Source organism: Microchirus variegatus (genome assembly GCF_963457635.1).
Source record: "Microchirus variegatus genome assembly, chromosome: 5".
Classification (NCBI taxonomy): Eukaryota; Metazoa; Chordata; class Actinopteri; order Pleuronectiformes; family Soleidae; genus Microchirus; species Microchirus variegatus.
Window position 1 is genome coordinate 22,519,765 of NC_139806.1, and position 21,712 is coordinate 22,541,476.

A 21,712-nucleotide genomic window follows, 5' to 3' on the forward strand; every position below is an offset into this window, starting at 1 on the left:
AGTCGCTGAAGAACAGAGTCGGCTGCAGGAGTGATGATGGAGGAGAGAGAGAAAGAAGATCTGGAGCCTTGTGCCTGTCAACCCTTTATATAGTGGAGCATGGAATTACCTGCTCCCTCCCAGCCACCAGACACACACACACACACACACACACACTGACTTCCTTTCATTTGGACACATTAACCCTATCTGAACTGAACCACCCAAATTAAGTCTTAGCCCTAAAACTTAACCAGTTCCTCAGAAATAAGGTTCTGTCTCATGGTTTCCATGACAACCAATGGTCCAACACACACACACACACGCACACGCACACGCACACGCACACACACACACACACACACACAATACAAAGCCTAACCTGCAAAAAGGCTCTTTAAAATGTATGAGGTCCACCCAGAATGTCCTCACAAAGATAGAGTTGAAAAATGTGTCCTCACAATCTCTGACGGACACACACACACTGGAGCTGGGATGGGTTCAAACACGTAAAGCTTCAGACGAACACACACACACACACACACACACACACACACACACACACACACACACACACACACACACACACACACACACACACACACACACACACACACACACACACACACACACACACACACACACACATTCTTGTACTTGCTGCATACTGAGGACCAGCATTTCCACTTTATAAATCAACACAATTACAAATATCTACTTCATGAATGACATCTATAAAGAACTACTGGTTGCAGCACCATAAAATGTCTGCAGGTGGAGCCCACTATACTATGTCGTCCAAAATTTGAAAAAAAATTTGACCCAAATTTTTTTGTCCAAAATATGACTTAAACGTCATGTCGTCCAAAATTTGAAAAAAAAAATTGACCCAAAATGTTTGGTCCAAAATTTGACAAAAATGTCATACTATACTGTCGTCCAAAATTAGAAAAAAAAAATGGACCCAAAATGTTTGGTCCAAAATATGACAAAAATGTCAAACTATACTATGTCGTCCAAAATTTGAAGAAAAAAATTTGACCCAAAATTTTTTGTCCAAAATTTCACAAAAACGTCATACTATACTATGTCGTCCAAAATTAGAAAAAAAATGTCACCCAAAATTTTTGTCCAAAATTTGACAAAAACATCATGCTATACTATGTCGTCCAAAATTAGAAAAAAAAATTGACCCTAAATTTTTTGTCCAAAATTTGACAAAAATGTCATACTATACTGTCGTCCAAAATTAGAAAAAAAAAATGGACCCAAAATGTTTGGTCCAAAATTTGACAAAAATGTCAAACTATACTATGTCGTCCAAAGTTTGAAGAAAAAAATTTCACCCAAAATTTTTTGTCCAAAATTTCACAAAAACGTCATACTATACTATGTCGTCCAAAATTAGAAAAAAAATGTCACCCAAAATTTTTGTCCAAAATTTGACAAAAACATCATGCTATACTATGTCGTCCAAAATTAGAAAAAAAAATTGACCCTAAGTTTTTTGTCCAAAATTTGACAAAAATGTCATACTATACTGTCGTCCAAAATTAGAAAAAAAAAATGGACCCAAAATGTTTGGTCCAAAATTTGACAAAAATGTCAAACTATACTATGTCGTCCAAAATTTGAAGAAAAAAATTTGACCCAAAATTTTTTGTCCAAAATTTCACAAAAACGTCATACTATACTATGTCGTCCAAAATTAGAAAAAAAAATTTGACCCAAAATTTTTTGTCCAAAATTTGACAAAAATGTCAAACTATACTGTCGTCCAAAATTTGAAGAAAAAAATTGCACCCAAAATTTTTTGTCCAAAATTTCACAAAAACGTCATACTATACTATGACATCCAAAATTAGAAAAAAAAATTTGACCCCAAATTTTTTGTCCAAAATTTGACAAAAATGTCAAACTATACTGTCGTCCAAAATTAGAAAAAAAATGTCACCCAAAATGTTTGTCCAAAATTTGACAAAAACATCATGCTATACTATGTCGTCCAAAATTTGAAGAAAAAAATTTGACCCAAAATTTTTGGTCCAAAATTTGACAAAAACGTCATACTATACTATGTTGTCCAAAAAAAAAATTGACCCAAAATCTTTGGTCCAAAATTTGACAAAAAAGTCAAACATACTATGACGTCTATTTTCTTTTTGACAAATTGAGTATAGCATGTTATAGCAACCTAAAGAAGTGATTTCAATGAAAACAAAGTGAGGACCGGCCAAAATGTCCTCATTCTGTAAAAATGACCTCACTTTGTTGGTTAAAAACCCTCACTGGTCCTCAGTATGCCGCAAGTACAAGGACACACACACACACACACACACACACACACACACACACACACACACACACACACACACACACACACACACACACACACACACACACACACACACACACACACACACACACACACAGTTCTACAGCCACGAGACTAAGCTTTTCACTTTTCACTATGCCGCGGGCAGAATTAAATCAACTCTGTTGAAAAGGTGAATGCACCACATTAACGACACATAAAAACACTGCATAACAACTGCTGTAAAAAAGAGCAGCAGCCTAAACAAAGCTGCGTCTGCCATCCAGTGCTTTCTGTGGCAGAGAATCAAGTTCATCTGTCAGCAATTGTCATAGCAACATACAAAAACAAACACAAATACGGTCACAGGCTGGATTCCTAAACCATGCAATGCAATGCTTGTCAGGATGATTTAAAACACACAATAGGAATGATAGAATTATTTGAATTACGGATTAGATTAAACTAGCCTTTTATTATTAACTGTATGCAAATTTTGTCTCCGTCGCCGTGAATAAGAGAACAAACAAAAGTGATGTTTTCATCGTCAGAAACCTCAGTTTGTCTGGTCTAGTATCTGCTCTGGAAGTTTTGATCTCATCACATTTTTATTTTCATTTTCATCAGCAGATCATTTAAAAGTAGTTCCTGACTCAGTCTGACAAAGTGTAGATTGACTTTTTCTGCATGGTCTTACTGAAAGCACTACAAGTGTAGTGGCAGCTAAACATATATATATATATATATATATTTAAATGTGTGTATCATCTAAGTATATTTGAATGCTTTTGAACTTACAAATTCAAACAAAGTAAAAGACAAAAGTATTGTGCTCTGTGCAGGGATAAGAATCTGGATTTCCTCTCTCCAGGATCTTTTATTTGAGCACAGACTCAAATGAAGCTGATGGGATGAATGAGTTGAAATCAGAGCTGTGCAGGTATAAACACGTGCCAATGTACAAAGATACTTACAACCTTTTTTTTTTGTTGAAAAAAATACATACCATGCCCGTTTAAACAGGATCGCCTGTCAGAGATAGAAACGTTCCTGCAGGGTGAAAATTAGTTCATGGGATTTTTTTTGGGCAAAGCATGTTTTCAAGATGGTGTGTTTTTGCTGGCATTAAAAAATTGACGGTATATATAGTTAAAAATATACATATATGACTATAAATCACAGCCAGTGACTGAGTTTTTCAGCCATTTTCACAGGCATTTGTGGATTTGTGTCCATTTTCTACTTGGTTGTTCAAACGATATAACGTGAAAGCAGTTTTTCTCTGCACCTGGAAATGAGGAAACACACATTTCCTGACTTGTCTGATTGTTTAAATTCTGAATGAATGACAGACACCTTCCACTGAACTGCTCCAACTATTTCACCACAGTAAATCATGATGAGAAACCTGTCGCCTCAAAGCAGTTTCAGTCTTCTCACATCTGCCTCATGAACAAAGGTGGCCCGTGGGCCCGGTAGATGATTTAACAAATCTGATCTGAACTCATTTGTAATATTTGTTCGACCACTTTAGGACCTTTTTTTGTGAATCAAATAACATCAATTAGAGAAAGAAAATGATCCTCTCCTCCCTCATAGTGGCACTGACTCATCTTCTAGCACAAAAGCTTTGGAAGCACCATTATAATCTCCCTTATCTCCCTGAGTTAACATCAATAGTTTAATCATCCAAACCATCAACCTGTCAGTTAGATCACATCCCCTCTAAACAGTTCAAAGATGTTCTTCCTTTAATTAACAGCTCCAGTTAGATTAAATCAAATGAATCTCACTGGGTATGTGCCCCAAACTTATAAAGCAGCAGTGATTAAACCTCTTCTCTAAAAAGGAACCATTGATCCAGATGCTAATTACAGACCTATATCTAATCTTCCCTTTGTTTTAAAATCTTAGAAAAGGCACTTGCCAAAGATTATATGAATATTTGCGCATGAATGGCATGTTTGCATATTTCCACTCAGGTTTTAGATGACATCATAGCACAGAAAACAGTATGAGTTAAAGTGAGTAACGACTCTCTTGGCCTCAGACAATGGTCTAGTCACTTTACTTGTCCTGTTAGATCTTACTGCATTTGACACCATTCATCATGATATTCTACTGCAGAAACTCGGGCAGACTCCCCTTCATACCTGAAATACCTAGTTTTACCTTATCACCCTAACAGATCACTTATGTCCCAAAAGACAGGCTTACTTGTGGTTCCCAGAGTCTGTAAGAGCAGAATTTGAGATAGTTACCAGGCTCCTCTCCTGTGGAACCAGCTCCCAATGACAGTTCGGGAGTCGAATGGATATGAATATGGTTATGAATATGACTTTCATCTTGCAGGCTGCAGGATCCAGATCCAGTTATCGAGGCTACTGCTATTATTATTATTATTATTACCATACGTGTCATCACCATTATTATAATGCTATAATTAAATTCGATATAATTTTTTTTATCAACCGGCCGAGGCAGATGGCTGCACATCTTAGAGTCTGAGAGATTTCATCAGTGTAGAGTTTATTCTCTACACTGATGCCTAGTGCTTGCTCTTTGGGTGAATTGTTGGGTTTCTCTGCTCTGCATTGCCTTGAGATGATGATTGTTATGATTTGGCAGTATACAAATAAAATAAAATTGAATTGATTAATTTGGTTGTATTTGTGGTGCCTGTCTCGACTTTTTGCAAAGGGGATTATTTTTTAAAATAAATGTATTACATATACACACACGTGCTGTCGTATGCAATTATTATATCAGTGACATGTTGGCCCAAGGGTGGAGCTAAAGGGCAGTTCATTGATGAAAAAGAAAGAAAGTTCTCTCTTAAGCTGTTTCAGTGTGTGAAATTTAAATTTGATGCTTAACCAAACCAAACGTAAATCAAATGCAAACCTGGTCATGGAGTTTTCAAATTTCAAATTTCAACTTTGAAATGTGAAAAGTCCACCAAAATAAGTTTCTGATGTACTGTCCGTATGCATCACAATTCACTCACACAGTGACATCAGTTGTTGTTCCTATTTTTTGCTGTGAACCAAAGCATCTAAGAGACAAACTGTCAAACGTATTCACACGGAACATAATAAAGAATAAAAAGAAGAACATGCAGAATATTTTGAGGATTTCATAAACCATTAGGGAGAGACAGGATGTGCCATGTGGTGCCAGATTTGCATAACTGAGATTGTCAAACTACCTGAGGGCACCACACCTGTCAATCATATGGGACAAGAATAAGCTCTTAAATTACACCAACTGAACCTTTACCATTTTACATAAAACATTTTGTTGCTGGAATTCACTTTTTTCCTTCAGAAAGGATCACATCTTTGAGGCCCGTTAGCGAAAACAGACCAAAATTAGCACACAAACTACTGTCAAAAATGTTTTATAAAAGAAGGAGACTACATAAAAGTGGTGCAAGTCAAGTAAAGGGCAATTGCGCCACCTGCAGGTAGCATGGCAGCTGTGAGGGCCAGCACAATGCAGCTTTAATTCTGAGTTATAATTTATTGGATTAACCGTTTAAATTGTTGTTTTGGACATGGGTTTACAGTCAATGGTATTTAAAAAAATAATCAGTTTAAATGATTTGAAATAAGTTTAAATTACCTCTTTACAACAGATTACCTCGAGAGAACACTGGAGATGAGGAAATGTGCTAGTTGTCCTGAGGGTGGCACCAAAGCAGAGACCATGAAAACAACCAACAATACTCTGGAGCCACTGGGACAAAAGACCAGGCCACATTTTGATTGATTACTCTACCCAAGAGGTGCATTATGAGAATTAATAATTAAATAATAGTGTGTGGATAAATGTGCAAGAAATAGAAAAATCACCATGAAGTCACACTATGAAGAAGTAGTGGATGAAAAGCAATGTTTTAAAAATAAATCAATCGATGAAATTAAGTGAACACAGGGGAAGAAAGATTGCATCAGTCATCATAACAGTATAACGACGCCCACCATATGTGAGTACTTAAATGGTATATACTGTACAGTGTTCCAGCATCAACCAGGAGGAAGAGACACACTCACACCACCTCCACATTTTTTATTCATGTATTCAAAAATTATTCAACAGGATGAGTGGAATAAAATACATAGAAATCAGCAGGCAGCAGAAATCACATTCTCTTTGTTCAGGAAGAGAAAACTAAAATAACATGACAGTGTTTGTAGCTTGTGAAAAAAACTTCAAGTCAAGACTAGTACTGTGCCTTAATATTGCCCTGTAAGATATTTTCAAGGGAAACAGTTTGTATTTATCATAACTGAAGAGGAAGAAGACCAATTGAAAAAGTCGTTAGGCACAACTAGACCAAGTCAGTGAGGCTGGATTGAGGGGGAGCTGAGGCATCTGTCATTGTGAGGAACTCAACCCAGTTCTGACAGAAGCCACGTGAATGTTCTCCTGTGACCACGACGAGTCCCCACAGGCGGATCTGGCCCATTTTGTTCCTCAGAGCCAGCTGAGACTCCCGCTCCGTCACGTTGAAGCTGATATTAATAACTTGCACCACTAACAGGTAAAGCAGCCCACCTGTAACAATGCTGCTGTACCAAGCACAGGTGAAGCAAAGTGCCGTGCTGTGGAAACAAAGAATGGAGGAAAATATTATCACAATATAACATAATGTTTGAAATAGGGCTGCAACTAATGGTTATTTTCACGATATCTGTCAATTGTTTTCTTTATTAGTCAATTGGAAGTGGACACTTCTGTCATCTAATGACTTAACCATTTAAGGTTCTACTCAACCATTTGGTCGACCACACTTTAAGTCACTATATCTCATTGAAAAATGCATCAAGCTGAACTCACTAACACTTAATGTGACTCGTGAATGTTCTGAATGTTGTACATTATGAATTATGCAGACCAGGTTTATTATGAACAGACGTCTCAACCGTTTGGTAGAGGTCTGCAAGTGAAATACTGTATGGTCTAAATAATAATAATAAAATATATATATTGTCATTATGGTTGTCATAAGTAAATAAAATAATAAAATAATAAAAAAAAATTGCTTTTTTCTTGGTGCGTACCTTAAAGGGTTAAGGCAGTAGATTAAAGTTTGCATTACCTTGAGAGCCACCTTTTCAAAATGGACTTCATTTTCAGTCACCTGTTGTTGGGTGATATAAAAAAGTGCTGTACCTGGACTGACTGTACACGCTGGGGCAGTAGAAGAGAGCCGTCATGACGTACTGCTGAGGACAGAGGCTGAAAAGCACCAGTCTGATCCCGTACAGGGACGTCAGCACGAACACAGACAGCGTGAGCAGGAAACTGCGGTGGTTTGCTCGTCCAACGCAGCTGTTTATCCTGCAACACCTCAACATGTACGCACACACACACACAAGAATACACCTGTTAGACCATGCTATTATAGCTCCATACACCTGTTGTGTTTAAAAGTAATGCCATGTACGAGCAGCATTCAAAACTGGACATTTTGTTTTGCCTTTTTAGGTTGTTAGTGTATTGCAGACAACAGTGGTTAAAGCTGAGACAATTTATCAGTCGTGCATGTGATGTACAGTATAATGATTCCTCATAAAACTGACATTATCATCTTGAATGATCTTGACATTGTGCACTGCAGGGAGGCGTCTTGTTCTGCCAAAGCACACAAGCAAATGGTTATTAAAGATAATGTGAACCTATGACCTTATCGTCACTGGTGGACTGAGCTCAGTGTTCATGCTCTCTCCAGACATTTTGCGGTGACCCGTTTTAATTCGTTTTCATCTTCTAAAGACAAATGTTCCCACAAGATTAATATGTTTTTACATTCTGTTGAAATTGTCCTTTTTTTGGAGAGGCCCAAATAAATTCAGGCTTTTATAGAGCATCAGAGGGTCTTATTGACACTAAAAGCAGTAAGTTTAATTTAAAGGTTCATTGTGTAATAAATCTAAAACAACTGGCCATAAAATCCTCCTAATATGTCACAGAGACTGAGGAATAATGTTCATATAACAAACTGAACTCACCAACAACAACAGTACAGACAAAATATTTTCATTAAAAAAAATCTTTTGCAAACTGCAAATCATGTTTTGGCATGTGGCGCCACCTACCGCCGTCTACCATGGGTTGCCAGTTACGTCAGAAAACGAAACCTAAAAGACCTCTGTATTTTGAATTTGAATGTAGTAAGGGTTTTTTGGCCACATTCTTACATATGGCACCTTTAAAAGTGTTAACAGTAGTAGTTTGAAAGATGGTGTGTGTTAGTTATTATAAACCAATGTGTGGTGAAAATGCACACTGCAAAAATAGCATACACACATACATGCACATACACATGAAATACATATGTAAGATAAATCTAACCCACCAGATACAGTGGTGGTCCAGACGCTGGATGCAGGAACCACAGGTTCGACAGTGTCCAGCACGTGGGGGTCGCACTATTTTGCACACAGAGCACCTGCTCCATTTTGATGTCGGGGCTGCTTTTGTTTCATTCCTGTTCGAGGAGGCGGCGTCCGACTGAGTGGCTCCAATAAGCTGTGCAGAGTCCTTGTTGTGCCTCTCACACAGAGAAGTGGTCACAAAACCTGGGCCTCGCTTGGTGTGAATGAGAGAGCCAATGGTGAGGAACATCCCAGCAGTCACAGTGCACACCTGCAGCGGGCTGACGTCCCCAAGTGGTAAAATCTCTGTGATGAAGAGGTAATACATGTAGGCCAGAGAGTAGAGTGCAAGGGTGAGGAAGAAGAGGGTGCGTCTCTTCCTCCGGTGCGTGGCATAGTAGTACCAGAGGACCAGGCTGGGCAGAGCTGTGAGGATGATGATGCCCAGCAGGTAATGCAGTGATGCAACCTGAAGCAGGAGAGGCAGGAGCACCAGAGCTGGGATCAAGGAGATCTCCAGGTTGTCAATCACAGCCCCAAGAACAGAGGACTGACATACACCTTTAGATGGTCTGTCCTTCAGCCACCTACAGTTCACACAGCAATGGAGAAGTAGATGTTTTATATATGTATACATAAAGAAACATTTTTATTATAATTATGAGATTCTCATAATAAATCTCTTATGACTCTTATAATGACTTTCTATCTCAGAATTAGGAGATAGTATCTCCTAATTTTGACTTTTTATCTCATAATTATGACTTTTTAATCTCATTACTTCGACTTAAAATCTCAAAATTACGACTTTAAATCTCATAATTATGACTTTTTATCTCATAATTATGACTTTTTAATCTCATAACTTCGACTTAAAATCTAAAAATTACAACTTTAAATCTCATAATTATGACTTAAAATCCCAAAATGATGACTTTAAATCTCAAAACTACAACTTTAAATCTCAAAATTACGACTTCATTTCTCATAATTATGACTTTCTCTCTCATAAGTTTGACTTGGTATCTGGCAGTTTTTCCCCCAAGTGGCGGAAATGGGCTTCCATAGAATGGTAAGAAAAAGTGGTGAATATTTTCTTATATAAAAGATATTGTGAGCTTCAGCAGGTGAGGGTTTTTTGTTCATCATTGTGTGCCAAGCTGTTTCTTGGTGATGGCAGTGTACTCTGTAAAGTCTGTTGATCAAGCATCACTTGCCTTCTCTCACAAATGCACGTCAGTATATGTCTGTGTTCCTCAGCGCTTGTACCTGTTGAAGGCTTCATCCAAATCTTCACAGTCACAGCAGCTTCCATACTGATAGATGTCACATTCACAGCAGCACATAGCATCGTCTGGCTCTGGAGGCTTTAACTTCTCCCATTTCATAATGGCTTCCTCTTCCTGAAGATGACAGAAATGTTGACAGGCTGTTGATTCAACACATAACTTCATCAACGGTATTGTCAAGAGCAATTGCCAACGCATTAGTGCAGGAGATGAATCTAACCACTAATAATCTTCATGCATCTTCCAGGCACTCATCTATCCCTTTAAGGCATTGGTTTCTGTTCATTTGGGCTGCCTAAACAAAGTATTAACCCTTACTATTATTCAGAATACACATTTGTACATAGAGTATATTATCTGGATTATACATCCGCCTGTCTATAATATACATTACATCTGTAACAGTGGACCCAACATGTACATCTAACGATAATCATCAAAAGAATCAGAATCTCAGGAGATTCTCATGTAATTTGTTGAAACAAGGCCGCCGTGTCAACAGGGACAAAGTATCTGGGCCAGCAAGACCAAGTCATGTCCTGAACACTGAGATTTACTTGACTTGAGTGAGTTATTATTTCAGTCTGCAGACTGCTTTTACTGTTCCCTTCAAAAACTGAAACAAACATCCAGGAAGTTTTGATCTGTTTGTTTTACTAAATTATCTTAAACTGAACAGCTTTAGTATGACTATATATCATAAAATAGTAAATGGTCTGTATCTCTGTAGTGCTTTTCTAGTCTTGATGACCACTCAAAGCTGCTTTACACTACAGTTGTTTAAGTATCTTGCCCAAGGACACATCGGCATGTAGACTAGTGGAGCCTGGAATCAAACCCATAACCTTTGAGCTGAAAGACAACTCGCTCTACCACTGAGCTACCTAACTACTTAAAGATATATTTATTAATAATCCAACTATTGACTTACCTTCTGAAAAAGAAAAATACAAAACCATCAATTCAAGCAGACTGAAAAGTCAGATTTACTCTTCCCAGATGGGAAAAACTAAAAAGATGATTCCTAATTTCACAAAAAAAAAGGAAATTGGCAGGTTTGTTCTGTGCTGCTGCTGCGGCGCTGACACTGAAACAGTCCAGTGAGATGGTTTTCATGACTTGGATTCCCACGGTGTCCCAACACAGCGCAGCTTGGACTCCCCCCTGACAAGTGGTTTGATATTGTGTTGCATCTGCCGGCTCACTTTTCCAGACGAGACAACGTCCTCATGTAATCGTTTAATAGTTTACAAGTCCTTCTCAGGCTAACTGTTCAAATTCCTGACCTTTTTAAGTTTAAGGCATGCATGGTAAATATAGGCACTACCTTTAACGGCTGAAAATATCAGAGGGCCAGGAGCCTTTCATACCTCTTCCCACAGCTGAGGGAGATTTGTGGAGGTGTTCCAAAGCCGCCGCAGCAGCCCTGATAAATCCACACTGAGCTGGACAAGGGTGCGCATGAGAAACATGACAGGCACTCATAGATGAGAGAGGGAGCGATGATGATCCAGGGGCAGCCCCACCCTCTGGGATCATATTTCCTCCCACACGCAAACTGATCTTGCAACTAACGCTCAGAAAACTCTAGTAGGGTGTGTTTTGTTGTTCAGTGTCCAATGGCAGGACAGGCTCCTGTGTTCACTGCTGTCAAGCAGCAGAGCATGGGCTCAAATACAACCCAGCATGTGTTTCACACCAGGGGTCAAATTCTTACTCATCGCGAACATTCTGTTTTGCCATCTCAAGTTTGAATGCAGTTTTCAGATGAATACAAATGCCAAGATCATAGCTATACAACAGAGGTGCACAAACACTAGAAGACAAAAACTTATCCGTATTTCAGTGCTGGCAGAACAAGATACCTTGGTATTTATTGTGGATACATAGCTATTTCTGATGTCATTATTGTTTATATTTTGTATTGATTGTACAGCACGTTGTTGATATAAACTTAAAAAATTTAAGTGATTCAGACCAGATAGTCAGATAGTAAGATGCTGCTTTTTACCATTCAAAAACATACACACCACGAGTAACAGCTCGTTGAATGGACAACAGTGGATGAGCTGGTAGGATATAAGTTATGGTCAGGTAAAGATAACCAATAGTAACAATTCTGAACTAAAACTCAAAGGAATCGGGCAATTTGTGAGTTTACTTGTGTCAAATGGCAAGCCACAGAAGCCACACATAAAATTCACTTATGAAAAGCTCCACTGAAGGAAGACCACGCCTTCCTATGCTTTCCGGTCAGCAAATGCAGATGTAGCTTTGTTAATGCTCTTTTTACTCATTTGCTGAGAGACAATAAGAGAGAGAGGCAGCAGCATTATAAACTATAGGCTGGTATTATTCTGAGACCACTTAACCTCTTAATGTCTGCACTAGTGTGATTCTGGATGGAGTGAATCAATGCAGAGAAAAGATGCTGCTCTTGCTCCTGAGGGTTGAGCTTCCATTAGTCTTGATGGAGCCCGGAACCTGAGATACAGTCTCTAATCTATTTTGGAGGAATTAATGCTACGAGTTCATAGACAACAGACTGAGCTGACGGTAGATGACGGACATAATACATCAGAAAACTTCTAAAATGCTGTATTTGCAACTACTGACGCATGATGGGTGAATGCAGGGCAACGCAACGGGACAATGTGGTTCTGGAACAGCAGTTTTTACCTTAGAAATGAAAGAACGGTCCATGGAAAAATCTACTTTTTGGTGTGAAATCATTAAATCAGTCAGGTCACACACACATTCACATTTTCTTTTCCAACAATAACTTGTGAGATTTTGTATCATAAAGAATGAAATCACAATATATGCTATCTTATGGCGGAGACCATAAAACATTATTTCATGACATACATAAATTACATGGTGATGTCAGTGTTATTCCTATTGTATCTCTTTATTATAGTTCAAGAAACTAAATAGAATATGATAGTATAGGCTAAACAAGTCACCCTGTAGCAACATGTGCACCACCTAGAGGTAAAGGTCCTTTATTACATGTCTGTGGCATGAATGTCAACTCTTACACTTAAAGAGAAAAAGTGATTGTGCATAATATATTTAAATATAAAAAAAACAATAAAACCTCAGCATGAATTTGATTATTTCTGGTATATCTGCATTTATTTCAGACGACATATACCATGAATATAACATCTGTGACAACACAACTCTAACAGATTCATCCATTCACATATTTGCACAATATCAAGTACATAGTCCACAACATCACTATCACACTTAAGAGGTCAGAGGGGGAAGAATCCTTTAAACTCCCTGATATAACAGTGCATCTGTCCCTTTATGCATGTTCCAAATAATGATTTATAATTATCACTGTCACATCTGGAAGAAAAGAAATGTCCCTTTCCACTTGTTGCAACATTAGAGTTAAGTGCAAGTGCAGCACCTGATTGGTGCTTGCTGATTATAACCACAACATGATGATCCGTATGTGCTGCACTAAACTGCAGTGAAGCAGCCATTGTTTTTTCAGGGCCCTGTGTGCTTTTGAAGACTGCAAGTCAAAAATGAAAGACAAAAAGTACTTTTTTTTTTCCAGGTCATGGAATGTTTAAGGGCACATTAACACCAAGGAAAAGGATGTTTGCATGACTGAGGCCAGTTAAATCTGCACTGTGCTGCACTTAACTTTGGGTAATTGGGAGAAATATGAGGAGAGAAACTTATTCCTCCAGAGTCCGGAAGGCGTTCTGCATGTCCTCCAGCAACTGAGCATATTCTGCTTTGATTTTAGCTTCACCGTCCTTCACAGGGTCCTGAAGAATTAATAAAATGAGTCAAAGAGTTATAAAGACAAATAGCATAAAACAAACATGGCATACAGTCAGGTCCATAAATATTGGGACATCGACACAATTCTCTTCTTTTTGGCTCTATATACCACTACAATGGATTTGAAATGAAACGAGACTTCAGGCTGTAATTGACTGCAAAGGATTTGCAACCAAGCAGGAAACAATGAAAGTTTGATTTATGATTGTTTAGTTTGTCCAATTACTTTTGGTCCCCTAAAAAGTGGGAGTCACATATAGAAAGTGTTGTTGTACCTACACCGTTCACCTGATTTGGATGTGAATACCCTGAAATTAAAGCTGAAAGTTGAAGAACATCGTGTTTGTTTCATTTCAAATCCATTGTAGTGGTGTATAAATCCAAGAAGAAGAGAATTGTGTCTATGTCCCAATATTTATGGACCTGACTGTATGGTCATCGCTTCTAAAAATTTAGGGAACAGTTGTGTACCTTGAACTTCATGGAGCTGATCTTGTACAGGATCTCTCCCATATGTTCCTTGATTATCGCCCACGTGATTTTGTTGTCACTCTGTGCTGTGGACTCGACGGCGTGTCGGGCCATGTCGTAGAAAGCAATCATGTTGGAGAGGACTCCCACAGTTTTGTAGAAAGGACAGAATCTGTGTGCAGGAAGAGAAGACTTTGTGAAGTTCAACGGTTAAGGAAAAAGAGTCTCTGATTTATTAACTGACCATTACCCATATTGACACTTTAAATACATACTTTATGAGTGCCTGAACAATTATCTTTGTTCCTGTGTGCACACATTTTTTACATATATTTAGGTGCCTCCCACTTCCTTGTAGAGGACAGGGTGTTTGGCTTGTAATATCACACTTGTAACATGTGCACAAGGTGTCCCCTCTGTTTGTCATCTGTGTGTGATATCATGTTTGTTGATATGAGAAGTTGTGTAGTGTGCTAAAGATTACAGACTTACATATTTGTTTTTGCTTTACTATTTTAATAGGCAGTGATGTTTTTTTTAAATCTTGTTTTCAATTGCCCGAAAGGCCATACAGTTAACATCGCCACCTGTTGGCATGCTTTTGACAGCACAAGACAGCGAGATTGTGTGTTGTCAGGAGGACAAACGATGTTTTTGAGAGCTTTACATGTGTGAACAGGATTATTTTAAAACCTGGAGGTAGAAAACCTCAATTCCTGAGCTGGAAACGCAAACCTGTTCCTTGGAAGTTTGTGGTTGTTGAGTTGTTTGTTTTCACCTGTCATAGGGAGTATAACCATTCTGCTGCAGGAAGTCATCTTTGATCAGTTTAGCAACTTCTAGAGTGATCTTGTCCGTCTCAGCGAGGGAGGCCTATCAAAAAAGAAGAAAAAAGATCAGTCCTCATGTATTTTATGACATGTTTTAGGGCCAGTTTTTTTTTCTTGTAGATTTGCCACTTTAAATTTCATAAATTTAAAGTGCCCCCCTCCCCTCCGTCATTATATTTCTTAGCAGATTAGAATGATTTTAATGATTGATTCTACAGTTCTGCCTCACCTTGCCTACAAGCTGTACAATTTCAGCCAGGTCCTCCTCCTCTTGTAGAATCTCTTTGGCTTTTGTACGGAGAGGTACAAACTCTTGGAAATGTTTGTCGTAATATTCGTCCAGAGCTCGCGTGTACTTGCTGTAGCTAATCAGCCAGTTTACAGAAGGGAAGTGTTTCCTCTGAGCCAGCTTTTTGTCCAAGCCCCAGAAAACCTGCAAAAAAAACAAAGCAAAAAAACAAAGCTGACGCATGAAAACACAATGACTATAGGTCAAACGTTATGTTATCCATTACTTACCTGAACAATTCCCAATGTGGCTGAAGTGACAGGGTCTGAGAAATCTCCACCAGGGGGCGACACACTACCAAGAATTATTTAAGGGAAAGTCCACATACAAACAGATGTTATATTTTGTACTTTGCATGTCTAAAACTCAAAACTCAGTTTTTCACAATCCTTTAGCACAACACACAGTCCCAAGAGCTGGAAATAAAACAGAAGTCAACTCACGCTCCCACAATGCTGACGCTGCCTTCTCTCTCTGGATTTCCCAGACACTTCACACGTCCAGCGCGTTCGTAGAAGGAGGCGAGCCTGGCACCCAGGTAGGCAGGGTAACCGCTGTCTACAAAGGAATACAAATACGTTTTGTAACTGCTACTTAACAGCTGTAGCTGCAGCTACTGTGTGTCAAAAAAAGACAGAAATACTTACCAGCAGGCATTTCGGCCAATCTCCCAGAGATTTCTCTCAGAGCTTCAGCCCATCGAGATGTCGAGTCTGCCATCATGCTCACATTATAACCCATATCTCGAAAGTATTCTGACAGTGTGATGCCTGCATAGGAGAGTTTATACAATGTATTACGATTATTTCAGTACATTTAGATTCTTGAGGCAACTGCACATAAGAAACGGACAAAAGGATTTTCTGAGCCATAACATAATCCAATGGATCAAATCAATGGATTTCCAGGTTGTTGCAAAAATAAATAATTTGTTTTGCTTCCATTTTTTTTTTTTTTTAAAGCTCCCATAGACCGGAAGTTCCAATTAACGCTGTTTTTTGGTGTGTATCTGCACCATTACCTCGTTTATGAAGCCCTAAAGTTTAAAAACAAACAGTTCAGCCACTGCTGAGAACGCTGTGCTATATTGTATTCTCTGCAAGCGGTCTGAAAAAGCCTGGTATCTTGACGTAAGGATACCGTCTCATGAACAGCAGATCCTTCTGCTCTAGGCACTAGTCCGGGCACATCCGGTTACGTACATTGAACAGCAGAAGAAGAAGAACGTTCGTTGCGACAGTGTCTTCTGACTCTGGGTCCGACTCGGGTCAAAGGCGTAAAAAGGGACTGCGGTGGGGAGTCGTGACAAAACCATTTTTAAACATTGTTAAAACAATGTTTTGATAATGAGTAGCAGTGCATCCACCGTTCCAGAGGGGGATCTGCGCTTCTGAGAGCTGATGTGCTAATTAAGTCACTTCCAGGTACCTGGCCAATCACAAGACATTTGGGAAAGCCCTCACTGGCTGGCCAGTCACAACACAGTCCGTATTCTGGGGGTGAGATTTTGGTCTGAAACAGCGTGGCTGACGAGAGCTTCAGTGAGGAGAGATTTTGGATCATTTGCAGCAACTCAGAGGTTTTTGACCATAAAAACAAGTTAATGTATGCAACTAGACCTGCATAACTCACATATCTGTGCAATAGGACCGCTCTATGGGAGCTTTAAATAAGAAATTGCAACAGAGCCCAACAACAGATCAAGGTTGGCGAGATGTCTATATCCATCTTTCCTGACCATACTGCAAAGATGGCACCAACTTCGTGAGATACCAGGGATACAGTTTGGTCTGCTCTACCCGGCGCATCTCCGTGTTATGCATGATGGCTCCATGAAGGAATTTAAATCACCAGAGGCCACCACAGCATTCTTTTCTAAATCTCACAGATTTAACTATTCCACGCTTTAAGTTCTATGTTTGAAGTGGAAATAGATATGTTGATATAGTATGTGACTCACTCCATATTGTTGTTAAGTTCGCAGGAGCCCTAGTAATAAACTAGTAAAGTAATAGGCGCTAGTGTCTCTATTAGGAATTTGACTCCCTGTGGAGTCAGCACTGTGTTCTTTATCGTTTGGGGATGGACTTGTAAGTGCCTTGGGGGTGGGTGGGGTGGAGTGTTTGTTGTTCTTCACTGTTCTGCTTGTTTTATTTACTATTGTGCGTTTTTTTTTCTACAAAAAACACATGCGTACTAAAGATCAGGTTAGGCTTAAATGTCCATGGTCTCTGAGATATTTCACTCCAACTTCAATTCTAAGGCCAGGGGGATTGTGATTTTAATTGCTACATCAACTCAATTTCCACCTTTTAAATGCACCTCTGATGCTAATGGCAGATACTTAATACTCTCAGGCAAATTGTTTCAGGTACAGCTAATATTAGTCAATATTTATTCCCCAAATTTTGATGACCCTCGCTTTATGAATAAGCTCTTATTTCAGTTTCAGCTCTAGCTGAACCCACTTTTTTAGTATGGTTTAACAAAGGCCTGGAAAACTTTAAATATCGCTATAAGAATGGTATTTCTTAGTTTTCCAGATTTAGCAGGGAAGTTCAGAATCCCACCTTCTCATCATTTTCAATATTTTCAAATTAGACATAAATAAATAATAATAAAAAAATTGGACATGTGAATGAATGTCTTGTACCTGTATAAATGGAAGCCTCTCTAGCAGCCACAGGCATGTTGGATGTATTAGCAACCAGTGCTGTCCTCTTCATGATGCTCTCAACCTTGCCATCAACTTCCATAGTAAGCTGTTTTAGTGAGAACAGTGTAAACGTCAAGCTCAACACTGGTGACAAAAGCAGCTGATCACACACTATGTGTGACAGAAATCCACAAACCTCCGGAAAATCCCGCAGCACTTCAGACATTTCATTTCCACGCTCTCCACAACCGACGTAGATAATAACGTCACTGTTAGAATACTTGGACAAAGACTGAGAGATCACAGTCTTTCCACATCCGAAGGCTCCTGGAATAGCAGTGGTACCGCCCTGCACGCAGCTATAGTGCACAAAGTTTTACACAGCTTAAAATAGGTTTCTCCAACAGCATGTTAAGATGTTTGCTTCCACAATGGAGGGAGGAATGATTAACATCTGTGGCTATATACTCACGGGAAAAGTGCATCCAGAACTCTCTGACCAGTCAGCAGCGGATGATTAGCAGGCAGTTTCTCTGTTACTGGGCGAATTTGTCGTACTGGCCACACCTGCATCATGGTGAACTTTTCCTTCACACTTTCAAATTCAAGTTCCAGAACCACATCCTAGAAAGCAATCACACAAGGAAATTGTTGCATTATTATTATTATTATTTCAGCATTCAGGAGAGCATTCTGATTCAGGACAAAAACACTCACAGAAATGTCGTAATGTCCCGGTGGGGCCAAGTATGTAACGGTGCCTCTGTTGCGAGGTGGAAGCATCAGCTTGTGCTTGATTAAAGAGTTTTCGAAAACCATGCCATATATATCACCACCTGTCATGTGACTGCCAACCTGGAGAGATGATCATGTCAAATTACTGAGTTGTCAGTAAGAGTAGAAGAAGACAGACATCAATATTAACAACAAATGAAACTTTATTTTCTTACCCGAAGACTCTGGCCTGGGGTAAACTCCCACTTTATATCTCTGTTGAGAGCTCCTATGTTAACTCCTCTTGGAATATAGATACTATTGGTGATGTCATTGATGTCTTTTAGTGGACGCTGGATACCATCAAAGATGGAGCCCATGATTCCAGGTCCTAACTCTACAGACAGGGGTTTTCCTGTCCGGAGGACAGGGTCACCAACTGACACACCAGCTGCAGCAAGGTGTTAGGAAAAACAACACAAACTGCAAGCACATTAAGTATCAGTCATGTCAATAACTTATTGAATGTTCACTGTGGCATGAGTCTGATGTAAGATCATGAAAAGTTTGCTAAAAGTTCGACTAAAGAGACATTAACATGGCAGCAGAAAGGATACATGTCTCCTCATAGACCTGAATAGTTGCCATGTCTCCCTCTAAACGAATGATTTCTCCCACAAGCTCACTGTGACCAACACGAACCAGCTCATACATGGCGGCTCCTGCCATTGCGGTAGCTGTGACCACTGGTTTGAAAAACAAAAGAAAGTCAAAATATACACAATTAAAGCTGCTAAGCAAATAAACTCCAAATCTAGCCATTTGCAGACAGAGAGAAATAAACCAGACCTGGTCCAGAAACCCCATGAACATATCCAAACTCGCTTTCTCGCTCCTCATCCTGGATCCTTGGAAGTTTTGAGGTATCCATCTTGATAGATTTCCTCCTGAGAATTCCCTTGAAGAATAAATATGAAACATAGATAGCGTTGAGTTTTAAATACACATTGTAGACATAAAGTCAACATCATTACTGACTGTTCATAGTAACCAGTCCAAGCTTGAACAATAACAACTTCCCATCATGATTATCCAGCCAAAATTAATTGTAATTCACAATTTATTGCAATAATTTTAAAATATGCTTTGATAGTTTTAGAGCCGTCAGAGGATCAAACTGTGGTAAGTGTACCACCAGTAGTACCTGAGCTTCCTCTGGTGGTACTTGGGAGGAGAATCAGAAATACAGTTCTACTGTAAGGTATGTGATCGGATTGGAGATGAGGAATTTTGACCAGAGCGCACAGAAAATTAATAAATAAGAATAAGAGTCACCTTATCCCTCACTCCATCTTAATCTTATTTGGCTATAACAGTGTCTGAAGTGGGGGGTGAGAGGGTCATAATATTAATTTGGTGATATGTTGTCATCCATCCTAGTCCAATATGATAATCGATACACCAGGGTAACAATCAATATTTTAATGAACAAATTAAGGCGCTTTAAAGTGGACTAAAAGGACTAACCCATCTACTTGCTACTTGATGTCTCCTCACACTGGCACTATTCAAATGAATGAGGGAAACTTGGGCGGAAGTTACCTGATGCACTTTGTTCTCTATGTTGTGAATAAATAGAATAAATCCTGCATTTTCAACTTTTCACAGGCGTTTTGTTTTCTTCAGTTACACAGGCATCGTGATGTATCGCTATATGATTGCGTTGCAATACATTGATTATCGAGGAATCGTTGTACCGTGATATTATTGATACCGTGGACCATGTACCGCCTATCATATTGTGAGGTACCCTGTGATTCTCACCTCTAGTCTGAAGCATACGAGAGGGACAAGAGGATGATGAGAGAGCAAATCCTCTTATTGGGAATAAATCTGCCTCCTGTGAAAGGTCTGTAGCTGACTTTGCTCTACATATTTACACCACTATAAATAATGTTGGCAATAATGCTGAGAGCTGAATATTTTCTCAGGTGGTACTTGGTATACAAAGATTGAGAACCACTGGTGGGAGGTATTAAGATGGAGAGCCCGTTGAGAAATGAATGACCAGGTAATGCAGTGTCAGGTGACTCAGCTGGAGCTAAAACTCAGCTTCAAACCCAGTGTTAAACAGACAGCAGGGTAAAATGACTGAGGAAGTTTCTATCAGGTCGATAAAGACATGTTTTACAACCAGCTCTCTTACCACAAATACATATGGTCCATGATAAGGCTGAATTGTGTGTATGCGCGTCTAAGTCAGGTGACTAGCTAGCGTACACTTAGCCGTTCTCCTCATCACATCACATTTACCTTCACCTAAATTACGAATATTTACACAGTATTTTCGTACAAGACCCCGAACAGTTAAAAAGCACATACTGTACGTGTGAATGCTACCTCGTCTTGGTGTAGTACGTCTGTACCGTAGCAGCCTGAGAAGCTTCACTGATCCAATCACCTGCAGCGACTAAACTGTCTCAAGACGAAAACATCTCCATTGTGGTTCAACGCACTTCCTCCGCTCCAATGTAAAAGATCCAAAATGGCGTCCGCACCTCGAGAGTTTTTGATTCGTTCGCTTCTCCACAAGAAGACATTACTGAACTCTAGTGGACACAAGTGGAACAATCAACTGTAGTATTCTATTATTTGCTCCCATCAGACATACTGCATTAAGCCTGTGTACTTGCTCTATAAACAAAGCCTTAAAGTACACGATACACGTTAAAATGTATTCAAAGCCCTCAAACGTTATTGTTTGTATAGCACTACAAACACAAACAGTGTAACAGTGATTCACAACCCTACACACAAAACAGAAATACAAATAATTTAAAAATCAAAACACATTTTTTAAAAAACAGAGAGAAATGGTATGTGTATTTCATTACCTCTCCATTTCGATATAGATGGCGCTGACAGCACAATATGTTCACACGTTTATACTCTGATAACCGGTTTGACAATAAAAATC

The 21,712-nt window shown here is 39.1% G+C and overlaps 2 protein-coding genes across 2 annotated transcripts; both read right to left on the reverse strand.

The window, feature by feature from the left end:
* Positions 1 to 6,626: 6,626 nt before the first annotated feature.
* LOC310926833 (palmitoyltransferase ZDHHC23-A-like) lies at positions 6,627 to 11,017 on the reverse strand (the record flags this gene model as incomplete). The annotated part of the gene is made up of 5 exons (XM_083889037.1): positions 10,897 to 11,017; positions 9,946 to 10,079; positions 8,658 to 9,263; positions 7,472 to 7,639; positions 6,627 to 6,900 (listed from the first exon to the last, which is right to left on the reverse strand). The coding sequence occupies exons 2-5, from the start codon at positions 10,062 to 10,064 to the stop codon at positions 6,627 to 6,629; spliced, it is 1,167 nt and encodes a 388-aa protein (XP_083745163.1). The 5' UTR covers positions 10,065 to 10,079; positions 10,897 to 11,017.
* Positions 11,018 to 13,192: 2,175 nt separating this feature from the next.
* LOC310927167 (V-type proton ATPase catalytic subunit A-like) lies at positions 13,193 to 21,257 on the reverse strand. The gene is made up of 15 exons (XM_083889452.1): positions 21,136 to 21,257; positions 19,585 to 19,693; positions 19,353 to 19,481; positions 18,972 to 19,186; positions 18,739 to 18,876; positions 18,494 to 18,645; positions 18,218 to 18,380; positions 18,019 to 18,127; positions 16,013 to 16,135; positions 15,809 to 15,923; positions 15,596 to 15,659; positions 15,306 to 15,509; positions 15,025 to 15,119; positions 14,247 to 14,418; positions 13,193 to 13,759 (listed from the first exon to the last, which is right to left on the reverse strand). The coding sequence occupies exons 2-15, from the start codon at positions 19,664 to 19,666 to the stop codon at positions 13,667 to 13,669; spliced, it is 1,854 nt and encodes a 617-aa protein (XP_083745578.1). The 5' UTR covers positions 19,667 to 19,693; positions 21,136 to 21,257; the 3' UTR covers positions 13,193 to 13,666.
* Between the last annotated feature and the right edge of the window lie 455 nt (positions 21,258 to 21,712).